Source organism: Pinus tabuliformis, chromosome J (assembly GCF_031772625.1).
Source record: "Pinus tabuliformis cultivar Carrire ecotype Pingquan chromosome J, CPIR1, whole genome shotgun sequence".
In the NCBI taxonomy this organism is placed as follows: Eukaryota; Viridiplantae; Streptophyta; class Pinopsida; order Pinales; family Pinaceae; genus Pinus; species Pinus tabuliformis.
In genome coordinates this window covers 121,579,918-121,601,971 of record NC_142295.1, presented here as the reverse complement: position 1 = coordinate 121,601,971, position 22,054 = coordinate 121,579,918, and the positions used below count along the sequence as shown (strand labels likewise).

General features: G+C 34.9%; 1 protein-coding gene across 1 annotated transcript; it reads left to right on the top strand.

Moving 5' to 3' along the window:
* Positions 1-1,093: 1,093 nt before the first annotated feature.
* On the top strand, positions 1,094-1,894 carry LOC149225889 (major strawberry allergen Fra a 1.06-like). The gene is made up of 2 exons (XM_089375168.1): positions 1,094-1,317; positions 1,437-1,894. Exons 1-2 carry the CDS (start codon positions 1,134-1,136, stop codon positions 1,736-1,738), a joined length of 486 nt encoding a protein of 161 aa, XP_089231294.1. The 5' UTR covers positions 1,094-1,133; the 3' UTR covers positions 1,739-1,894.
* Positions 1,895-22,054: the final 20,160 nt, after the last annotated feature.

Below are 22,054 nucleotides of genomic sequence, written 5' to 3'. Positions count from 1 at the left end.
ATCGGGAAAGCTTTATTTCCAACCCTATTGCATAGTAAATGCGGCCTGATATGGGGCCGTTATAACACGATATAACATACTGCTATTTTTTTTTTTCTCTCATCACAACTCAGCGTGTTATAACGTGTTATATCGACCCCACGTCAGGCCGCATTTACTATGCAATAGAGTTGGAAATAGGGCTTTCCCATCCAATACACTGAAACGTTTTGGTGCACTGATTTTAGGATAATCATTCTCCCACCCAACGTAAGCCTTTTTCTCGAATTTATTTGTTAGCCAATCCCAATCTTTGTTCCCATATCTCTTCGGTTTAAGTCTGTAACCAATGTACATTAAACCCGAGTCTATGATTTGACGGGAGATATAAAAAAGGCTACAAATTAGTAATTGCATCCTCCATACCACAGTGAACCAAAATTTTCTTTTTACTCGTCGTAAGCCCACATACCTTAATAAATGAAGTAATAATTGTGTGAACATGGTACCATTTCTCATATTAATTATGTCCCCCAAACAATAAATCATCAACGAAACATAGATGATACACAGCAGTGTGTCTGGTGATTTTTAGCTCTTTTATCATCCCATGTACTTCATATCCCTCATTTTCAGGCTCAAACAATCAATGACCAACCAGAAAAGTAAGGGAATAAAGCACACTCCTGCCTCAGCCCCTATAAGCCCTAAAAAAATTGAAAGGGTCAACCATTAATAATCACCGCAAAGCTAGTGGTTTTGATACCTGCCATAATCCATCTACGGCCAACCATATATACCACCACACAACCTATAATCCCTGTCCACAAAATCCCATTTTTAATTCAAAGATTGATTATTCTACCACTCTAGGCCTAACACGGAAGATTCATTCGTCACACCGACATTTAACAGGAAATCAGCAACGAGGCTGGCAGCTGCAACAACCTCCGTTTTCCATCATTTCCTCTGACTTTCAAATGACTTTCGCTAAGGATCATATCATCCCGTGATTATGACATCTAGCGATCACTGAAGCCTCTTAAATGCACCGATTTCGGTGTTTATATACCCTTTATTCCTCCTCTTTTAGTGCACACCACAACAAGCAGCTTGTATTTCTTGTTGTTGATAGACTTCTTTAGGTAAACAAGATGGTGAGTGGGACTGCAACAAGTGAAGATTTGAGTGAGATGGAAGCAAGGAGATTCTGGAACGCCCTGGTGAAGGATAGCCACAACCTCCTCCCAAAGGTTTTTCCCGTTTTTTTCTCTTCCGTGACCTTCCTGCAAGGAGATAGAGGAGTTGTCACCATCAAGCAGCTCAACTTCACCCCTGGTATTACGGCTATAAAATCAACATTAATGGGGGATAAATCAATATTATATTTCCGCTTCTAGATTTTTCCTCCATTGAATTAGAGTACACTTACAATGTTTTTCATTTTCATGTCTCAGCTAGCAGGGATTTCAGCTACGCCAAGGAGCGAGTCGATGAAATGGACGAGGAGAAGATGGTGTTCAAGTATACAACAATCGAAGGAGGCCTGCTGGGAAAGAAACTGAGTGCCTCAAACTTTGAGCTCAAAATCGTTCCCAGGAAAGAAGGCGGCTGTGTGGTGACTTGGATCTGCAACTACGAAACCCTCCATGGTGCTCCGGTTGACGAAGGTAAATCACAAGAGATGAAGGAACAGAGTAATGCCATGTTCAAGAAGATTGAGCAGTATCTCCTCTCCAACCCCACCTTATACTGCTAAATATACATCTATGCATCTATCAGTCCGAACAATATTTTATGGAACGGGCCATCTACAATAAGATGGGGACGATATCTGTATCTTCTAGTCGTCGTTTTACTCGTCTCTAATTCCGTCTTTGTAACATTACATTGTTATGAATCCGAGGGACTATTCGCTAAACATTTCATGCAGGATATTGCTTGGTTTTTTTATCGGTTTATCATAATTCATAGTTATCATGCATATATTTTTTAAATGATATTTATCTGTTTTTGTTAATCAGATTTAAAAATATTTTCAAAACCTGTAATCCAGACGTCCATGTCAAAGAGATTGCAATAACTCAAATTTATCCTCAAGTGCAGTCTGATAAAATGCCCTCACAACACGAAATTTCAATATATTATTAACAAGGTTCTAATTTATTTTCAACTGCACTTGAATGCCTTCACAACACGGAATCTTAATCTATTATTAACAGGGTTCTAATTTATTATTAACAGGGGTCAAAATTAAAACTCTAGTAGTTATAAAAGTCCATTCAAATTATTTTAGTGGTTATATTTTTATTACTCAGTTTTAAATATACTATAACAATTAAAAAAATAAAAATGTAATAGTTTTTTCTCATATCATAATAAGAATGCAATTGTTTTTTCATATTATGTTTAAGGAAAAATACTTTATTATTTTTTATACATTTTTATTATGGAACTCATGTGGACAGGACAATAATGGCTCCCCGCAAAGAGATCTGAGACACCTCTCAAACACCTAGCACTGCAACCGAAAAGGGGAGGGGGAGATATTGCGAATGTCGGCCCCATTCCCAGACACAGTCCAAGTCATGCCTCTTGGCACTGACCGATGATGTTAAACACCAGATCTTAGTAAAGTTCTAACGAAATCGAGCTATCTGACTGATACACAATGCCATCTTGAACGACGAAAACCATAATTTCCTCATCAGTCCAACCAAGGCCAATCAACCTCCCACCAGGTCTCCAAGAATCACAGGCACCACCGTTCACTAGCTCTTTGGTTCCAGTACACTCATATGCAACAACGCCCATGGAGGTCATCCTACGCAAACCTATCAGCCCTCCTCAGCGACCACGCTTTGGATCTGCAATCATGCTCGTCGATTACCAATAACCGATCTACCAAACGAGATTCAAAGCAATCAGAGTTTTATGAACACGCATCCAGACCAAGCCACACGTCACTCCAAGTCAGAAAAAATAGATCTACAATTCACAGTCACATCGCGCCTCTTCACTTCTCCCTACGCCTAAATGAATGCAACTCTTCTCTGGTGACTACAGCAATCTACCACTCAAAACGCAGGCCACAAACATGAACAGATTCGATTCACAGGTCGAATCGAAATTGTTAGCTCACGCTGGTCAAACAAAGGGAGATTCGATGTGCCACGACAGATCTCACCAATAGACTCTGCTCACATGACCCGCAGCAGTGATACCAACAATCACTCACACCAGCCTTACAATTTGAAAATTTGATCAGCAATTTAAAAAACATGATCACTACACTCCCTAGACTCTCACAACGTTGATCGATGGATAAACAAAAACTAAAACTAAAACAATACACATATACTTTCTTATTTCCTTGGCTCATGAGGGGCCAAGGGAGAGGCCCTTATAATCTATGATACAAAATTTGATATTGCAAACTATATATATTAATTATGATATTACATATACAAGAAGTGTTGTTTCAAAATAAAGAAACTATCTTGGATACACAATCAATAGGTTGAAAAAATATCTCAACCACACACTAAACTAGAGACATATAAATATAATCACTCCTAAGAATAAGGTTTTTTATATAGAAACCACAATTAAAATAAGTAAGAATTACATTTTCCAATAATTTCAATAGAACCAAGCTAGACCCAAAGTCGACAGCTGCACTGAGAGATATTTTTTTTTGGTCAAAGAAAGCCACAATAACGCATTGTACAATCTGTTACACACTCGCTATAATGCTGGAAAAGACGCTACACTCGTTATATTGCTGGAAAATCCAAAAAGCTGCATTCCACACAACAAATTTAATAGCAATTCCAGATAACGCGACCTCCTTACAGCGAGAATTGTAAGTGCGTTATCAGTGGTGTGGGTCCTCATAAAAAGAAGACTTTAGTAACGCGATCCTCCATAGTGCGACGCTCGTTAGCGAAACCCAAATCACGTTGACAAGTATTGAAAAAATGATTTATGTATTTTAAAGGGGATTCGTTCTTAAGTTTGTGAATGAAGGAATAAAAGTAAAGGTGATTTAAATGAAAACTTTTTTTATTTGATGTTGAAGTTTCTTAGAAAGACAAGGATAGAAGGGGTGTTCTAAAATGAAGGGATCGGTTATAAAATATTAAATTGTTTAAAATGTAATATTTTATTCGTTGTTTCTTAAAAAGTTAAAAGTTTATTAAATGACCATTAAAGGTTGGAGATTATAAAGTTTCAAAAAAAAATAAGTTTTTAAAAATAGATATTATATTTGTTGTTTTTTAAAAGGTTAAAAGTCTATTAAAGGTTAGAGATTATAATTTTTCACAACAAAAAATGTGGGAGATTTTAAATGTGGGAGATTTTTTTGAAGTGATTTTTTTTTTAAAGAAAATTAAAAGAAAAAGGTCTTTATTGAAAAGAGATTTTAGGGATTTGTAAAGGTTTGTTAGTTTGTAAAAGTTTTATTTTCCGTTAATCATGAAAGTGTGTTGGATTTGGAAAAACTTTTTCTATCATAAGGATAAGTGAATCTAGTGAAAATTCTTTTTTACGAAGGTGCATATTGAAAAACATATTTTTTTTCGGGGATGATATAGAGAGAAGCCTCATATAATGAGGAAAGAAGATAGAAAGAAAAAAGGTTATTTTCTGTTAAGCATGAAAGTGTGTTGGATTTGGAAAAACCTTTTGTATCATAAGGATAAGTGAATCTAGTGAAGATTCTTTTTTACGAAGGTGCATATTGAAAAACATATTTTTTTCGGGGATGATATAGTGAGAAGCCTCATATAATGAGGAAAGAAGATAGAAAGAAAAAAGGTGAAGGTCGATGAGCTACAGAGAATAGTCATGGGTCGGAAAGGACATCTCAATCAGAACAAAAGAAGAAATTGAAAAGAAGAGGCAAACAACATTGCCATGTTGAGAGAGTTTCAAGCCGCAACCAAGGAACCGAGAAGTCTAGGAAAATATGGACAAGAAATCGAGGTTGAATGGTGTTGCATGGATCTTCTACAACCTCCTATGATTTCTAGTAAGAACTTTGAAATATGGTGTGTTAAGGCATAAACTTTTCTATGTTGAGAAGATTTGTGGTATTATATTATGAAAAATTATAATCCCCATGATGAGGAAAAATATGCCTTAGCTTTGAGTTTCATTCATTAAGCAATGGATGAAACAACTTTGTGTAATGTAGAAAAAGCTACATCTTCCAAGGAGGCATGGAAGATATTGGAAGAAGAATTTGGTGCAAGGGCAGTGACATGCAAAAACCAATTATATCAACGATAGAGAAGTCTGCAATACTAGCAGAAGAGAGCAAAGGCATTCATGAATCCCATTGTGCTCAACCACAAGTGTTTGGTGATTGTGAAACTTCTAATGCGGCAGTGCATGATTTAGTGAGTCCAGCAAAAGATCTTACTAAGGATAGTGAAGTTTCCATTAAAGCGGTGAAAGATATGATGTATCAAACATGTGATATTGATTATGGGAACCTATCTGAATTAGATATACATTATGTTAAATTTGATGAAAATCACTTCACTAATAAAGAGCGATTGTAGATGATGACGCATAAACATTTGATTGATGAGTCATTGTTTGCTAAGGGAATCCTACTTGCGTGTGAAAACCAATTGGAAGACAATTGTGCAGCAGTAGAGATGAGATTTTTTTTAGAAAGATCTCTAAGAAAATCATAAGAAAAGGATCATTCTAATGATGTTTTAAACGTTTTTAATGAGTTTTTGAGTATTTAGATTTGCAGGACAATAGTCCACTTTCAGCTCTTGCTAAAAGTGAAAATTAAGAAGAAAACATGGAGATCCTTGTAGAAATTGAAGGAGGAAACATTGAGCATATTTTTCAACAATGGAGTCAAGAAGAGATAAAAGTTTATTATGAAATTTTGTTGTATTTGTTGAATGACCTAATATATGAGTATTAAGATCAAACAGAAGAGAATATAATGTGACAACAATCCACATACAAATAATTCTTTGAAGAAGATGAAGAGGATAGGCATGGACAAGTTGAAGTGTTTTTTGGAAGGTTAATGAGCAAAGATGGAATAATGAAAAGGCTACAACATCAACCAAACAAGGAAAAGAAGAAAAATAAATTCAAGTTTGCAACATTTGGCATAAAAACAAGGATAAAACTGAAGCTAGTTAGAGGTTTCAAAAGTTGGGGAAAGAGGAAATGAAAACCGCTCATGCAAAGAGATGAAATAAATTTTTGAGTTAATTTTTATATGTAAGCCTAGCTAAGACTCAGACCAATAGGCATAGTTCAGTCATAGTGGTAGCTACATTTAACTGTTGTAATTAAGGGAGAGTATTGGAGTTAATTACTCATGCATGCATGCATGCATGAGTTAAGATAAGTTAAGTCCAGTTAGTTATTAGTTCAAGTTTTTTATAGAAAGTTAATCTATGTGTCAATGAGGTGATAGTGATGTGTGTTTCATGTGCGCGTGAGCTAAATATTATCATAGCTATTCTTAGCGAGTTTGAATCTTTATAATCATGTAAGCATTGAACAATTGAATTAAGAAAGTAATGTAATTGAGCAACAACTCACATTTTGAGTTTGTTAATTTTTTGTTTCCTTCTTTTTACATCTATCAGTATAAGTTATCATTTCATGACCCTTGTTACTAAGGGATCACTACCTGGGCAGGAAGCAGGCCTTGGGTCCTTAATGTTTGTGTTGCCCTTACAAGCTTGGGTCATGTGATATCAAAGGGGCCATAAACATTTCTCTGGTTCTTCGTAACGTGACAAACATGATGAGTAAAGAGAGCTCAAGGGATAGGACCCCACTTTAGCTATGAAATCTCTAGTTCTTTCTTCTTGGTTAGCAGAAAGTGCAAATTTTATATTATCAAAGGAAAAAGGTGATGAATATATGAGTATTGACAATTGATAATGGATTATGTTTCTCCTCTTTCTAAGTGTTTATATTTAAAATTTTATCTCATGTACTTTAAAAGAAGTACTTTAATCCTTTTATTTCGTTATTCTTACTTTGGTTTCATTATGTAAGGTATATAATTATTTTCCATTGGGTTTATTGCCAAAATTTTTTTATAGGTATAAATTATTATATATGAAAAAAATAACTTTATATTTTGTATATAATACATTTGTATAAAATATTTTTGGCTATATAAGACATTTATATTTTCTATAAATAAATTATTATATGTAAAAAAACATTATGATTCAAATAATAATAAATAAAAGAAGTAATAATATCACGATGATGATGATGATGATTAATGTCCACTAAGACCAATGTGGTTTGTCGTACCTTAAGAATGTAAGAGATTAATTGAGACTCTTTAATATTTTATTTTTGTGATAAAAAAGAAGGGAAATAAGTGTTCCTAAATCACTATAGTTTTGTTGACTTAACAAGTCAAGAAGGTTGGAAGTGTGGAAAATATTTTGGAAATGAGAATGGATGTGAGTAAGATCCAAAAATTCCAAGCGAAAGTGCTCAGATTCATCTTCAACCCTCTTAGTATCGCAAAGTTGATAGATTATTTCATCCCAATGTGTTTTTGGGATCGACCAACACTCGATTTCACTTCAAAACTCATTAGAGTTAGTTTTGAACTTCGCATTGTTCAACTTCTTCTTAGCACTGATTAAGGTGGAAAGATAATTCCAGCTAGCAAGAGTAGGTTGATCACCTCTTCATAATACTTTAACCTCCTTTTCTCCTCTGTCTCCTTATCATCCCACAACTTATACTTAAATTTGGAAGTGATATTATTTTTAATAGTATCCTTCTTCTCCAAGATGATATCTTCCTTTATCCCCCAATGGTTGAGCAATGACTGGGCATCCTTGTGTCATCCCTACTTAGGTCGGAGGTGGGGCTTTTGGCAAGAGTTGGAAGCAATTTTAGGGAACCTCTTAGCTTCCATGTATTAAATATTCTTCTTATACATAAGATACCTAAACATATCATTGCTTCCAATGCTTTCAATTATGATAATGATGTGTTTGGAAAATTTTATACCCAAAGAACAAAATTTCAATCCACATGTCAGAGTGCCCATTTAATTGTAAGAAATGTGTCTTAAAAGCAACTTCTATTAAACAAAATTGATCCTATTGTTGAGATAAAAAGCTAGAAAAGGACAATAGATAGGCCACAGTGGTCTTTATTATCACCTTTACAATTAATCTTTATATTCCTTTTCAGGAAAAGACCAAACAAATTTTATATATTAATAGAAAAACCAAATTTAGAGAATTTGTAAACACCCATTATTAGAGAACATAACATCTAAAGAAAATCCAGAATATTTGACAATAAATTTAATATAAACAAAATTCCAAGTTCTTGGATTGCACTCAAATGTTCATGTTTAATAAGAAAAAATAAAAGTTTTCACTGAGCCAAAAATCAAAAATATCATAAAAAAGTGGGATAGTTGCGTAGTAGCATAGTCATTGCCTTTTTTGGTAGTTATTGGTATGATAGCATGATTAAAGAAATGCAAGGCTCATGTTTTCTCCTTATTTGAAACTAGATTTTTTTACATGTTGGTACCTCCCATATCTGTACTCTGATGCGAAAGATATTGGGCGAAAATCCCTCTCCACTTTCTTGGTTTGTTTATGCATGTCATCATCAATAGTAAAATTGAGAAATCATGTTATACATTAAGAAGTATAATATTTAGATACAAAAAATCATTCATTTAAATTAAAATAATTTCATGTGTGAAATAAAGTTCGTGTTCCTTGCTCCACATACACATTCCCCCATACAACATTTCTCTTGCACATACCCCCTTTTCTTCACATCCTTTATTTCGAACACATCCTCGATTTTGTTCACCTATCATTCTGCACAAATACTTGCGCACTTGGATATTTTGTAAGAAAAATGTCACTTTCAAAAACATTTTTTATATAGGTTTAAAGAACTATATTAAATTTTTTATGAATTAGTCACATTTTATTACTACTTATGCCAGAATGGATGCAGACATTCCAACTTCATATTATATACATAACAAGAATCACTAGCAAGATCTATATAGAGGCACCATATTATTCATAATGAGAATGGATAGTAGGAGCTATACAAAGGCATCATTGAGATATTACCATGATTTGATATTTCAAAATTCATCTGTTTCATTGCCATCATCAAAAGTAAAATTAAGCAAGCACGACAATACATTAAGAAATATATTATTTAGATATGAAAAATACCTTTAAATTAAAATAGTTTCATATGTGCAGAAACAATTTTATGTTCCTTGCATGATACACGCATTCACCCTACACACTCTTTGTCCTGCGTATGCCCATTTTTCTACACATCCTTTATTCTGCACACATTTAATGAACTACTAGTCAGATGAAGCATTTGATTTTGTTTGGAAGATCACATTTCCATATAACATGTAACCATTTGTGAAAATTCAAATCCCTCTCATACTTGGGCAACTTGTGATATATGTCATTGACCATCGAATGACTATTTTTTCGTATTCCTCCCCATGTCATATGGTCTATTTGATCATTGAGTATGATTCCTGCAGATCGAAGTTGTGAGATATATTTCTCCCATTCATAAATAAATTCCTCTGGTAACCCTATATCCTCTGCCCTACTCTAGGATTGACAGTATATGTTATTATTATGTTAATTAGATATCTAATGGAGGAGGTGTATACCTCTATCATGGATTAAATTAAGAATTCTAATAGATAAATATTGCTTCCCTATCATACCCATGATGGCATCCATGCTAATCATTATCTTGTTGTCGTCACCAACCTCCCAATATATAAATTCCATAAGAAATTGCAAGGTTCTCATCATGCTACTCTATATACATGATACACATGTTTTCTTCCTAGCCCCATTGCTAATCCATGCTGTGAAACTTTGTCCATACATATATTTCTCTCTAATAATTAATGGCCAATAACCAGTCCCTGACATGGGCCTCCACATATTTTTTATAATCAAATCCATGTTGAATGTAATAGCGTCTATGAGCCCCCATCCTCCTTCCTCAACTGGCCTAGCTAATGTGGACCATTGAACCAAATGGATCTTCACTTTGAGCTGTGACCCAACCCATAAGAAGCACCCCATGATAGTCTCCATCCTACATATAGTCTCACGTGGTAATAAAAATAGGTGCATCCAGTATAGCGAGATATTCTAGAGCACCAATTTCAACATAATCAATCTTCCCCCCACTGTCAACCACTTGTGTTTCCAACAATCCTTCTTTTGTATAACCTTTTGATCATCCATTCCGAGTCCTTGTTGTAAAATACATTCAGTTTCAATCAGAAACCTAAGTATACAAAGCCTTCATCGAGATGGATGGATGCAACACCAAATAACTCACATATGTCCTTTACCATCGCGTCCTCTCTATCACCATGTACTATGATAGATTTTCCACCATTAATACATAAGCCTATAGCGATTCCAAAGGACTTAATGATCCTTCGAATATTTATCCATTCACCAATAGAGGACTCCCCACAAAAGAGTAAATTGTCAACAACCATTAAATGTGTAATAGTGTGTTGTATAAAAACAATAATCCTGGAAATATGGCCACTGTCCCTCATTTATCCCAGTTTTCTACCTAAATAGTCAATCACATGGTGGAAAAGCAAAGGGGATAGAGTGCAACCTTGTCTCAAGCCTTTGTGACCATTGAAGAATCGTGACAATGACCCATTTATAATGACTACAAAATTTGTGGTATTAATACATGCCATAATCCAAATAATGTTTTTAGGGGAGATACCTATTTTGATCAATACCATTTTAAGGAATTCCCAATCTATGCAGTCGTAGGCCTTAATCACTCTACCTTTAGTAGACATGTTTTTTGCGTATGATTTTTTATTGTGTGTATCATCTCCTTAATGATGCTAATGGCATCTTGTATCTTTCTACCTTCTGAAAACCCAAATTGTTCAATAGTGATGTGCTTCGATAAAACCGAATTGAGTTTGCATGCTATAGTTTTGATATCATCTTATATCATGATGCAGGAAACACCTGCGAATACCTACAGTATGCATATGACATGCATAGACTCATTTGTCCCAGGAATTTCTATCACCCTGCCAAGTCAAATCCTTTATTCAACTTTTGGTTTAAGGCCCCCTTCATTACTCTCATGTGGAATGATTTGTAACTAACCCAGTCTAACCCTTCAAATCCTTTCATCGGGATTTATTCACCTCATAAACCTTCATTAAACTTTATGCACCATGCATATAAACCAAAACCCAACGCTTTACTTGGTTATATTGGACTTAACCCATAAACCCTTCTTATCACTTTATTTCTATTATAATTCTTTTATAGCATAAATACTCCACAAACATACAAAATCTTACCTTTTCGCATTTCCTCTCACCTTTGCACGTTTACCAACTCTTCCCTTTATCGCAATCGCGGGATTCAAAACCCTTAAGCATCTGTCACTCAGGACTCCCAATCTGCAGGATGCGATCACACTTTTCCTTCATTCCACGACCTTTATACATTTATTTCCTGACTTTCTACCTTTCGCGTTTATTATCCACGATTGGTTTCACTTATCAGATCCATCGGTTGTCGCAACATCGTGGGTCAAGCCAACATGCATTCCTCCTTTCGCTTTTGGTATGCGATAATGCAACCGGACTCCAAATAACATAAACCACACCTAAACCTTCTCAGGTACACTCTTCCATTGCACATCGCAAGACTTATCGGGTCCGCTCACATTGCACATTGCAATCACAAATTCTTAAGGCACAGTACATTTACCATGGAATATTGTGATTCGATCTAATTGCCAATCCCATCGGACTTCACACGCCGCATTCCTTAATGCCTGAGGTCCATGCGCTCACACTGAAATATTGCGATGCAGGAATAATTGGTGATCCTCTACCATTGATCAAAGCGCACGATCCAATGGTCAGCAGTGATCTCGCACGTCGCAAATCGAATTGCTATCACTTAAGGTTGGTTTCATTATGCATGAGTTATGTTGTGATGCGATTCCAATTATTCCATTCTCTGCGACTTAATCCCGTCATTGACTGTAAAGACCTAACGAATCCTGTGCACCAACACTTCACTTCTTGTTTATCTCTTTACTTGGCTTTTTACTCCATTTCTCAATGATTTTCTGTGGTTTTGGGTTACTTCAGGTTCTCGTCTTTCCATTGTTCTGCTGCGCAATTCCTCCTGAGCTTAACTCTGCTAGTTCTTAACATAGTCACTCCCGAATCTTGCTTGTGATCCTTCGAATGGATTCAAGCGATCCATTATGCACCTCCATATCATTCTTCTTCTCTCTGTGTTTTGCTGAACTCCACATGCATGCATATACTATGCAGAACTCCAATTCGTACATAATTTATCATCAATACTCAAACCACACATTTATATAGTTTAGGAATTGAATATCTATACATGTATATATAAACAAATGATTACATGTTGAGACTCTCTGTCTCTCTGGCCTAATTTTCAATCTCAGTGGCCTTTGTTTCACAATGTTCCCATAGGCTTATAGTCAAACCTCTACTCTCTAATTAGCTAACAAGCTAACTATCTAACCATCTAATTATCTAACCTCTATCTATGCCTTTTAGGCTTACATTTATACAAAATGATTCTACAAACAATTCCTGGTTTAGATCCATAAACCTCTCAACAAAATCCTAAAATCTCTTCTTTATCTCAAAGGATCCTCTCTAATCCAAAAAATCATGAACTAACTCCTAATCTAAGATTTACAATTAATTCTCAAAATCTCTCAATCTCTCAACTATCCTAGACCTCTCATATTCTCCTACATTCAAGAATATTTACAAATATGTCTCACAATATTAATTAAATCCTATTCTCATTAAAATCACTCAAAAGCCTAAATAATTACATTAATTCACACTTAGGAAACCAACTTCATTAAAACACAAGTCCCCCTATCTCTGCTAAAATGCAATGATATTTATTGAGCTGAATTCTCCTGCATTAGACTCCCCAGGTAAGAAAATTTATGTCCTCCTAGTCACAAGTCTGGATAATTGATTCCTCCTGGATCCCAGACTTTATTTTGTAATCTATTTTTTCTTGTCAACTTCTTCTTCACTGTCATTTATGACAATTTCTTTGTCATCCTTCATCAGCAATTTATCCTGAACATTTATCCTCTGCTTTTCTAACTTTCTTCTTTGAAGGTTTAATTCTCTATATAACTCAATGAATTTATTTGGAGTAAATTTTGGACATTTTACACAATCTCCCATTTCTTCATTTTCTATTGACCCATCATCACATGGTCCTTTTCCCTCTGCTAAATTTTCCTTAACATCTTTCAGTAGATGTTCTTTCTCTTCTTCTTTCATTTAGTTGTCCACCTATGCCAAATATGTTCCAGTTTCTACAACAAAACATGCAATCATAAGACAATTATCAAAATAAAAAATATAAGGCCCTTGTACCTCTTCTTCCTCTGGCAACCTTTCAGTATGTTGCTTTGATCTTTCCTTTAACTCCTCTATCAACACATCAGTATGCTGATTCAAACTCAAAGAATTCTTGAGACTATCAACAAGTCTCTTTTCCACACCATCTATTTTAATGATGCCTCTCTGCACTTGTCCACTGTAGTGAACTGTTTCTTTTCCAATCTCCTTGTCATACTTTTCTTCAAAACATTCATCTTTGGAAGGTATTCTCCCATGTTTTTGACAGCTCTAAAAGACTACCTATCTTCTTCCAAACCTGAAACCATACAAAAATTATCAATTTTAAAACCACAAGACCTTATGGTCTCATTTGATGCTTCAGCAATCAAGTCTTCTCGCTGCTTTGAATCATTCATATGATTCAACTCCTCTGTCTCTTCATTACTTTCAAAGAGTAATGGTCCATGTTCTGGTTCACATACCAAAACTTCAACACCTCCTTCAACATTTCCTTTTTGCTGTAGCTCAACTCTTTTGAGCTTCTCTGTCTCCAATTTGACATCTATAATCTGTTCAAGTTCCCTCAGCTCCTTTATTAACTGCATGTTTTCTTATTGATTCCTCTTCTCTTGTAGCCTCTGCCACTTCACTTTCTTTCTCATGACATAACCATATTTCTGGTCCATTTCATTTCTTTGCAACATTTACATTAACAATTCAAGTTGAACTACTATCTCAGCCATTTCTCTATCATATTCTTTGTCACTCATTCTCATGCCATTTTCCTTGGCATCTTTCTTCTTTTGTCCTCTGTTGTGATCTCTTTCATAACCTCTGCTATGACTATCACCAGTCATCTTCTTCTCCATCTATATGAGTTCATTTCACTTCACTATGAGTTGTGCAAGCTTCTGCAACAACAATTCCTCCTTGCTGCCACTTACCTCACCAAGCTTTCCTCTGTACTTGGTATTTTGGCAAGCCCTTGGTTCTCTATCTCTGGAACCTCCTTTGAGCACTTCTCTTTACTCCTTCTAGGCTTCAACTCATCTGCACCTTCTAAGAACAAAATTGTCCTCTTTATCCAACCTCTAATGGAATTTCTCAAGGTTTTGCCACATTCTGCTTTCATTCAGAAACTCTTACCAGCTTCTTTTATTCCTTAGCAATTCTACCCACATCCTCTGTGGAATTTCCTTTGTGAGTTGCAACAATACCTATGTAGTAACAAGTCTCCTCCTTGCTACATATGCCTCACTAAGCTTCTCTCCCCTGAGCTCAGTCTGTTAGCATTCCTCTGGTTCTTTCCTCGAACCTCTCATTGACTAACAATTCTACCCAACACTTCTTTTGCTGGAATTGTTATCTCTAAGACAACTCTACCCACAATCACAACTGTGGAGCTGCCTCAACAACTTCTACCCAACCGTAGTTGTAAGTTGTTCTCAGCTTCTCTTGAGCACTCCTTGCTCTAGGTTGCTGCAATCTTCTCACCTTCTTATCCTGCTACCTGTGCATCAATATAAAGACCACAGCTCTCAAATCTTCAAATCAAATTAAAATAAAAAAATTTCATCTCACCTTCAAGATATTTGTATGATCTTGTCCCCCCATTCACTTGCACTTTTAATGGACTGTTCTTTTCCCTAGCCTTCAACTATATCTTCAAACTCTGTTACTTCAAGAACTTGCAAACGTACCTCTTACGGTTTAACTACTATAATCTTTCTCTAAAATTTCACTCATTCAATTTCTACTAATCATTAAACAAATTTGCATACCTTCACCTATCTTTAGGATCTCACTACTCCTGCGAATTTGTTTCAGCAGATCTTCATGCTTCCACTACACGAATTTTCAACATTCAGCTACTGTCAATAAAATTTAGAATCTGGTTCTTTCTTTCAATATCCCAGCTTTATCTTGGCAAAGCTCTAACTATCAGCAACAATTACTCCTTCGCTGAGTCTTCTTTCACTGGTTCATTATTGCCCTAAGTTCTTCAAAAACACTTGCTTGTTCTTTCTCTAATACTGAAATTACGCAGGAAAGACCTACGAATGCCCACAATATGCATATGAAATGCATAGAATCATTTGTCCCGGAATTTCTATGACCCTGCCGAGTCAAATCCTTTATTCAACTTATGGTTTAAGGCCACCTTCATTACTCTCATGCAAAATGATTTATAACTAACCCATTCTAACCCTTCAAATCCTTTCATCGGGATTTATTCAACTCATAAACCTTCATTAAAATTTATGCACTGTGCATATAAACCAAACCCCCACACTTTACTTTGGTTATATTGGACTTAACCCACAAACCCTTCTTATCGACTCAATGACATGTAGAAGTATTTCTACCACCCACTATTTTCCTTCGCACAATCCTTCAATATCTCTGTCAACTCTACCCTCATAATTGATTGTCTGAACTTTTTGTTGTCCTCTTTGGAGAACATGTTGTGGACAAGAGAAATATATTCCATTTGGGATGAATAATCATGTTCCTGAGCCTTGTATATCCCTTTAAAGTGCATAACAACTTCCTATTCTATAGTCAATTGAGTGGAATATATATTACCTACAACATCCCTAGTCTTCCTTATGGAGTTGGATTGTTTCCTAAGATTATATTGCATGTGGAAGAATATGGACTTTTATCTCCATACTTAACCCAAATCGCCCAACTTTGCATATAGATATCTTCTTCCCGTGATCGAAGAATCACATTCCTCTTTTCCTCCAACTCAATAATTTTGGTTTTGTATGATTATGAAAAGTATAGAAGGTCTGCAAGATCATTATAATATCAGAGTATGTAGTCTATCTCTTTTTGGGCTTTAAGTTCTTCCTCCTTCTTCTCTTTGATCCATGAACGCGCTTTCTTTTTTCAGGGATTTTAATTTTTGGCAAATTGACGACATGCAGTTCAGCGGGGAAGGAGTCATTACCTCATTCCATGCATTATAAACTAGGTTCTTGAAATCTTCTATGCAACCATTTCAAATTAAATTTGAAAGGGTAGATCCTCCTCTTTTTCTCCCCATCCTATAATAGCATGATTGGTTGATAATAAAAAATAAATGAAGGGACGATACAAGATCTAATACCCACTAGATGATTGTATAGAGTTTTATTCACCAATAATCTATCCATTCTCTTAGATATACCATCATCCCAATGTGCCTGATCCTCCATTTAGAGCCAATGGGATATGGAATTGCATCAATAAGGGCAATTGCTTCCAACATACTATGTAGTACGTGGACAAATAATACAAGATCGTTATTCATGGATAGTTGTTTGTAAATGGATAAATAATATACGAAGCAAGCAAGGAATGATTATAGGTTAATAAATATTTATTGTTAAAAATAAATATGATAATAAATGGAAAGAAAATATTAATTATAGAAAAATTCATATATTTAATTTATTTTTTGGATAATTAGTTTATGACCTGACACTTCACAACTACATTGCTATTAGAAAGAATACAACAATTAATAGAAAGCCAACAATGAATAATTATAAGTTAATAAATATTTACTGTTAAAAATAAATATGATAATGAATGGAAAGAAAATATTAATTATGGAAAAATTCATATATTAGATTTTTGTTTGGATAACTAATTTATGAGGACATTTGGTGATTAGAGTATTCTTTTTAAACAATTATTAATTCTAACAAATTAAATTTAAACCACATAAATTAGTCATCCACTAATAAAAAATTAGAAATTGAAATTTTAAAAATTCTAAAATTGATTTTTCAATTTCATTATATGTATATATATATATATATATATATATATATATATATATATATATATATATATATATATATATATATATATATATATATATATATATATATATATATATATATATATAATTTTACCAAAACTTTAATAAACTTTGCAAATAGTTTTTACAAATTTTGCAAATTAATTAAGAGTCAAAGTATTTTGACCCAAACTAATTACAATATAATCTGCCATAGACAAATGGAAAATTTTATGGGTTAAATTTAGTAAATGGCTTCATATTTCATGTGAAATATTTAGCTAGTTTTGAGAGGTTTGAGATTTAGGAAGATCCACAGTATTCATTATTTAGGCTCGATGTTTTGGGCCAAACATTTGTTTTAAAATGATTGGCCCAAACTTTATAGGATCAAAATAATGTATTTTAAAATCATCAAAAACCGAGAGAGATTATATAAAAACATTCAAAATTAGAATTTTTTAACAAAATTATTTCCAAATATTTTAAAGTTTGCATATCAGAGATTAGAAATATTAACCAAATTTTTTACACTTCAAAATATTCTTTCATACTTAAAATTAAAAAAAATTGTGATTGAAAATGTAAACTAACACAATTACCAATTAGAAAGTTTTTACACTTTAAAATAAATTTCTATTCTTAAAATTTGAAATTTCCCCTTTGTTATGAAACCAGCTCAAGAAAAGATAGAAAAGATAGATCAACGCCTTAGAATTCAGCCTCTTCGAGGGGGCAACCTCCTTTACATTACATATATGAACAATTCTTGGATGATTCAAATGACAAAACCTCCTTTCTATATATAGGAGTCTAAGGAGTCACAATATAATCCATCCGACCTAACAATAATAATATAAATCCACAAAAATAACAATAGAGGGATTCTACAGTAATAACAATATGGGGGCAATAGAGGCACAAAAATATTAATAAGGGGTATAATTACAATAGTAATGGGGTAATCACTAGTATTATGGGGACCCAACATGCCCCTCTCCTTCAAAAAAGTGTTGTCCTCAACACTTGAGTAGTTCTGGATACTTCTGCATAAAATTCTCATCCTCTCATGTGGAATCTTCAGCGGATAAGTTCTTCCACTTGATAAGATACTCTGAAATTGATCGATTTCGTAGCTGTCGAGTTTTTGTTTCTGTGACTGCTTCCAGTTCCAATATAATTTTTCCTTCCTTGTCAAGTTCTGGCAATATTGTTTGAACTGGGAGCTTGTCGCCTATAACCTTGTTTAAACATGAAACATGGAAAACTGGGTGCAATCGAGAAGCTGCAGGAAGCTCCAATTTGTATGCCATAGTACCAATCTTTTGCAACACCTTGTACGGACCATAATACTTTGGTGATAATTTATTATCCTTCTTAGCTTGCTTGAGGGACATTTTCGTATATGGTTGTAGCTGTAGGAATACCTAATCACCTACATCAAAGCTTTTTGCACTGCGATGTTGATCTGCCTGTTGTTTCATTCTATTCTGTGCCAACACAAGGTTATCCTTTAAGAGTTGGAGGACTTGTTGTTGATGTTCAATGTGATGTTCCACTGCCTGAACCTTAGAATTTTCTCTTAAATATGATGTGATGGATGGTGGTTGATACCCATAAAGTGCCATAAATGGGGTCATTTTTGTTGCTGTATGGAAGGAAGTGTTATACCACCATTCAGCCAGAGGCAACCATTTGACCCATTGTGTTTGTTTATCAGATACAAAGCAACGAAGATATCCTTCCAAACATTTGTTTACTATCTTAGTTTGCCCATCAGATTGAGGATGATAAGATGAGCTATGAGCTAACTGAGTACCAAGACAAGAAAATAATTCTGTCCAAAAATTTCCAGTGAAAATGGGATCTCTGTCACTTACAATAATCTTTGGGTTTCCATGTAGATTTTGAATTGTTTCCATAAATGCAGTAGAAATTGTACTGGCTTTAAATGGATGTGATAATGCACAAAAGTGTGCATACTTGGTAAGTCTGTCAACTACCACCATGATGACACTCTTTCCCTCTGACTTGGGTAAACCTGTGATAAAATCCATTGAAACTTCCTCCCAATGTTGGCTTGGAATGGATAAAGGTTGTAATAGACCCGGTGTCTTAATTGTTTCAACGTTATTTTGTTGTCAAACCAAACATTCCGCCACAAACTTTTGAATATCTGATTTAAGGCCATCCCAAAAAAATTCCTTCTTAACCCTGTGGTAAGTTTTTAAAAGTCCTAAGTGCCCTCCTAAGTGAGAAGTGTGCAATTCCATAAGAATCTTTTATTTTAGCTGGGAATTCTTACAGAGGTATAACGTCCTTACAGGAAGGATTCATAGCACGAGTGATTGGCCTTTCAGTTCATTTACTCTTTCTATGAAAGGTAACATCTCATTTCCTGCCAGTCAAATAAATATATCTTATCCAGTTGGTAGGCCCTTCAAATTCACGTTGTGATACCGGATGCCTAATCATACCAGTTGATCCATAAACATATCTTTATTTAACCTAATTCGTCGTCCGCTCCCTCGTTATCCTGCCCCCCGGGTTTCTTTATTGGAAGGAACAACCATGCATTAAATAAGCTATTTGCCTATAGACAATTGAGAGTTCGGGAACCCAGATTTCATATGCCTACCCCCCACATAGATTTTATTTATAAAATGGACGTTCTTCAGACGGGGCTACCTCACTGGCCTTTCCTACGCATCAACAATTGTCAACACTTTTACTCTCCTCCGTTCGATCAAGTGAGACACTTTCAACCATTGATTTGAAGTGTCGTGCTTTTTCCAAATATCGGTTGAGTTTCCTTCTTGGCATGGCAAGATATTTTCACTACTTTTTCCATTTTCCCTGGCTTTTGGCAAGCACTGGCCTGCTGCCATTCCGCTTTTTGGGCTTGTAAAAGCAGCTTCTTGGGCTGGTAAAAGCAGCGGTGCCATTGATTTATTGGGAGATCAATTCGCACAGAGATGAGTTTTATGACTAAGTTTGTTACATGTTTGGATTGTTTTGTTCCACAACAAGAAAGGATTCCAGATGGATGGTATTGTGAAGACAAGCTATGAGATGGGGTATCGTTTTGTTAAGAGTAATTGTTATTAATTTTATTCGATGGTTTTAGAGAAATTTTTTTCCATATATTTGAATTCTCTATAAACAAATCTGGTGTAGATGTATCTCTGGAAAATGGTTGCAAGTGCGGGCCCAACTCCTAGTGTGGTACTTGTACCTGCCACACTTGATTTAGTCTCTTCAATAGTACGAGTCTCTCCAGCATGTCATTACAAGATATGGTCGAATTTATTTGTTCTTCATCTAGGCTTTGTTCCTGGAGTATATCCTCTTCTTTTGACCTTTCTTGCTCCTTTTCTTCTTCCTCTTCACAATCTATGTAAAATAATTTCTTCTCAGCACACTTATGACCTTTAGTGTATTTGCTATCACAACTGTAACAAAGCCCTTTTGCTCTTTTTTCTTCCAATTGTTGTGGTGTCAACCTTATAGGTTGTGGAAGACTAGGGGCAACAACACTTCCATCTTTATAGTTGTGAGTGGTATGCTTCCTGGTTGCCATAATTTTGCTTTCCATTTTTCTTGCTAACCTGAATGCCTTCTCTAATGAATCAGGTTCCCAAAGGCAAACATCATGTTGGATATTATCCTTTAAAGACCATATGAACACATCAATCCTATGCTCCTCTGGAATATCTTTTACCCTTATGTTCAATTTTTGGAACTCCTCAATGCGCTCCATTATTGAACCCTTTTGTTTTAGACTTATCAATTGGCTAAAAAAAGTGTTGCTTTTTGTATCCTCATAATGTGCTATCAATTTTTCCGTAAAAATTGCACAAGTGATAAATTGTTTACGAGATCAAATCCATTGATACCATACAAACTAATTTGGTTCCAAATATAAAGTTGCCATACGTACCTTTTGTGTCTTTTGCACATTATTGAGATCGAAGAATTGCTCCATCTGTAATATCCATGTTGCAGGATCCTTGCCATCAAACTTCCTCATATCGATTTTTGGAATATGGTGGGTCTTCGATCCAACATTAGAGTATTTGGAATCATGATTAACATTTCTTTTGTTCTCATCATGAGTTTCCTTTACTACCCTTTCACCATTAGTGACCCTTTCTTGTAGAAACTTCTTCAATTCTTCCATGTCTGTCTTCAAATCTATCTTCAAATCGTCCATCTTAGCTTCTACGCCTTTCTTTAAACCATCCATCTTAGCTTATACATCTTTCTTTAAACCATCCATCTTAGATTCTGTTCCTTTTTGTGTAAGTGACACTTGTTGCACTTGGTCTCATAATTTTGCTATATCATGTCGCATTTCTTTCATAAGTCATGCTAGAGCTTTCAGGTTGCTTACTAGGTGTTTCCATTTTATTTCCTCGGGGCATCAATTACCGATAATAATTCTTTACTATTCCCTTTGAATTCCTTCAAACCAAGCTTACGCAAAATTTAAAAAAAAAACTACACACCTTTTTTCACTTTGTAGAAGCCTGATATTGAATCTGATGTATCCCTGTAATTTAGAATCATCCAGTTCTGAAATTATGACCTGTAGTAGCCTTCCGTGTCCTCTTTCCAATGCCACTAGTCTGACAAATTGGATTCTCCAAGAAAGAGTTATGCACAATCTCTCGTAGTGACCTGATTGTAGACTAGTTCCATAGAGTGAACTTGTATGAAGTTCCACATGTCACTGTTTCGACCTTTGACTTTAAAAATATATATAAAAGAAAACTACAGTCCCTCCTCTTTCTGTACCT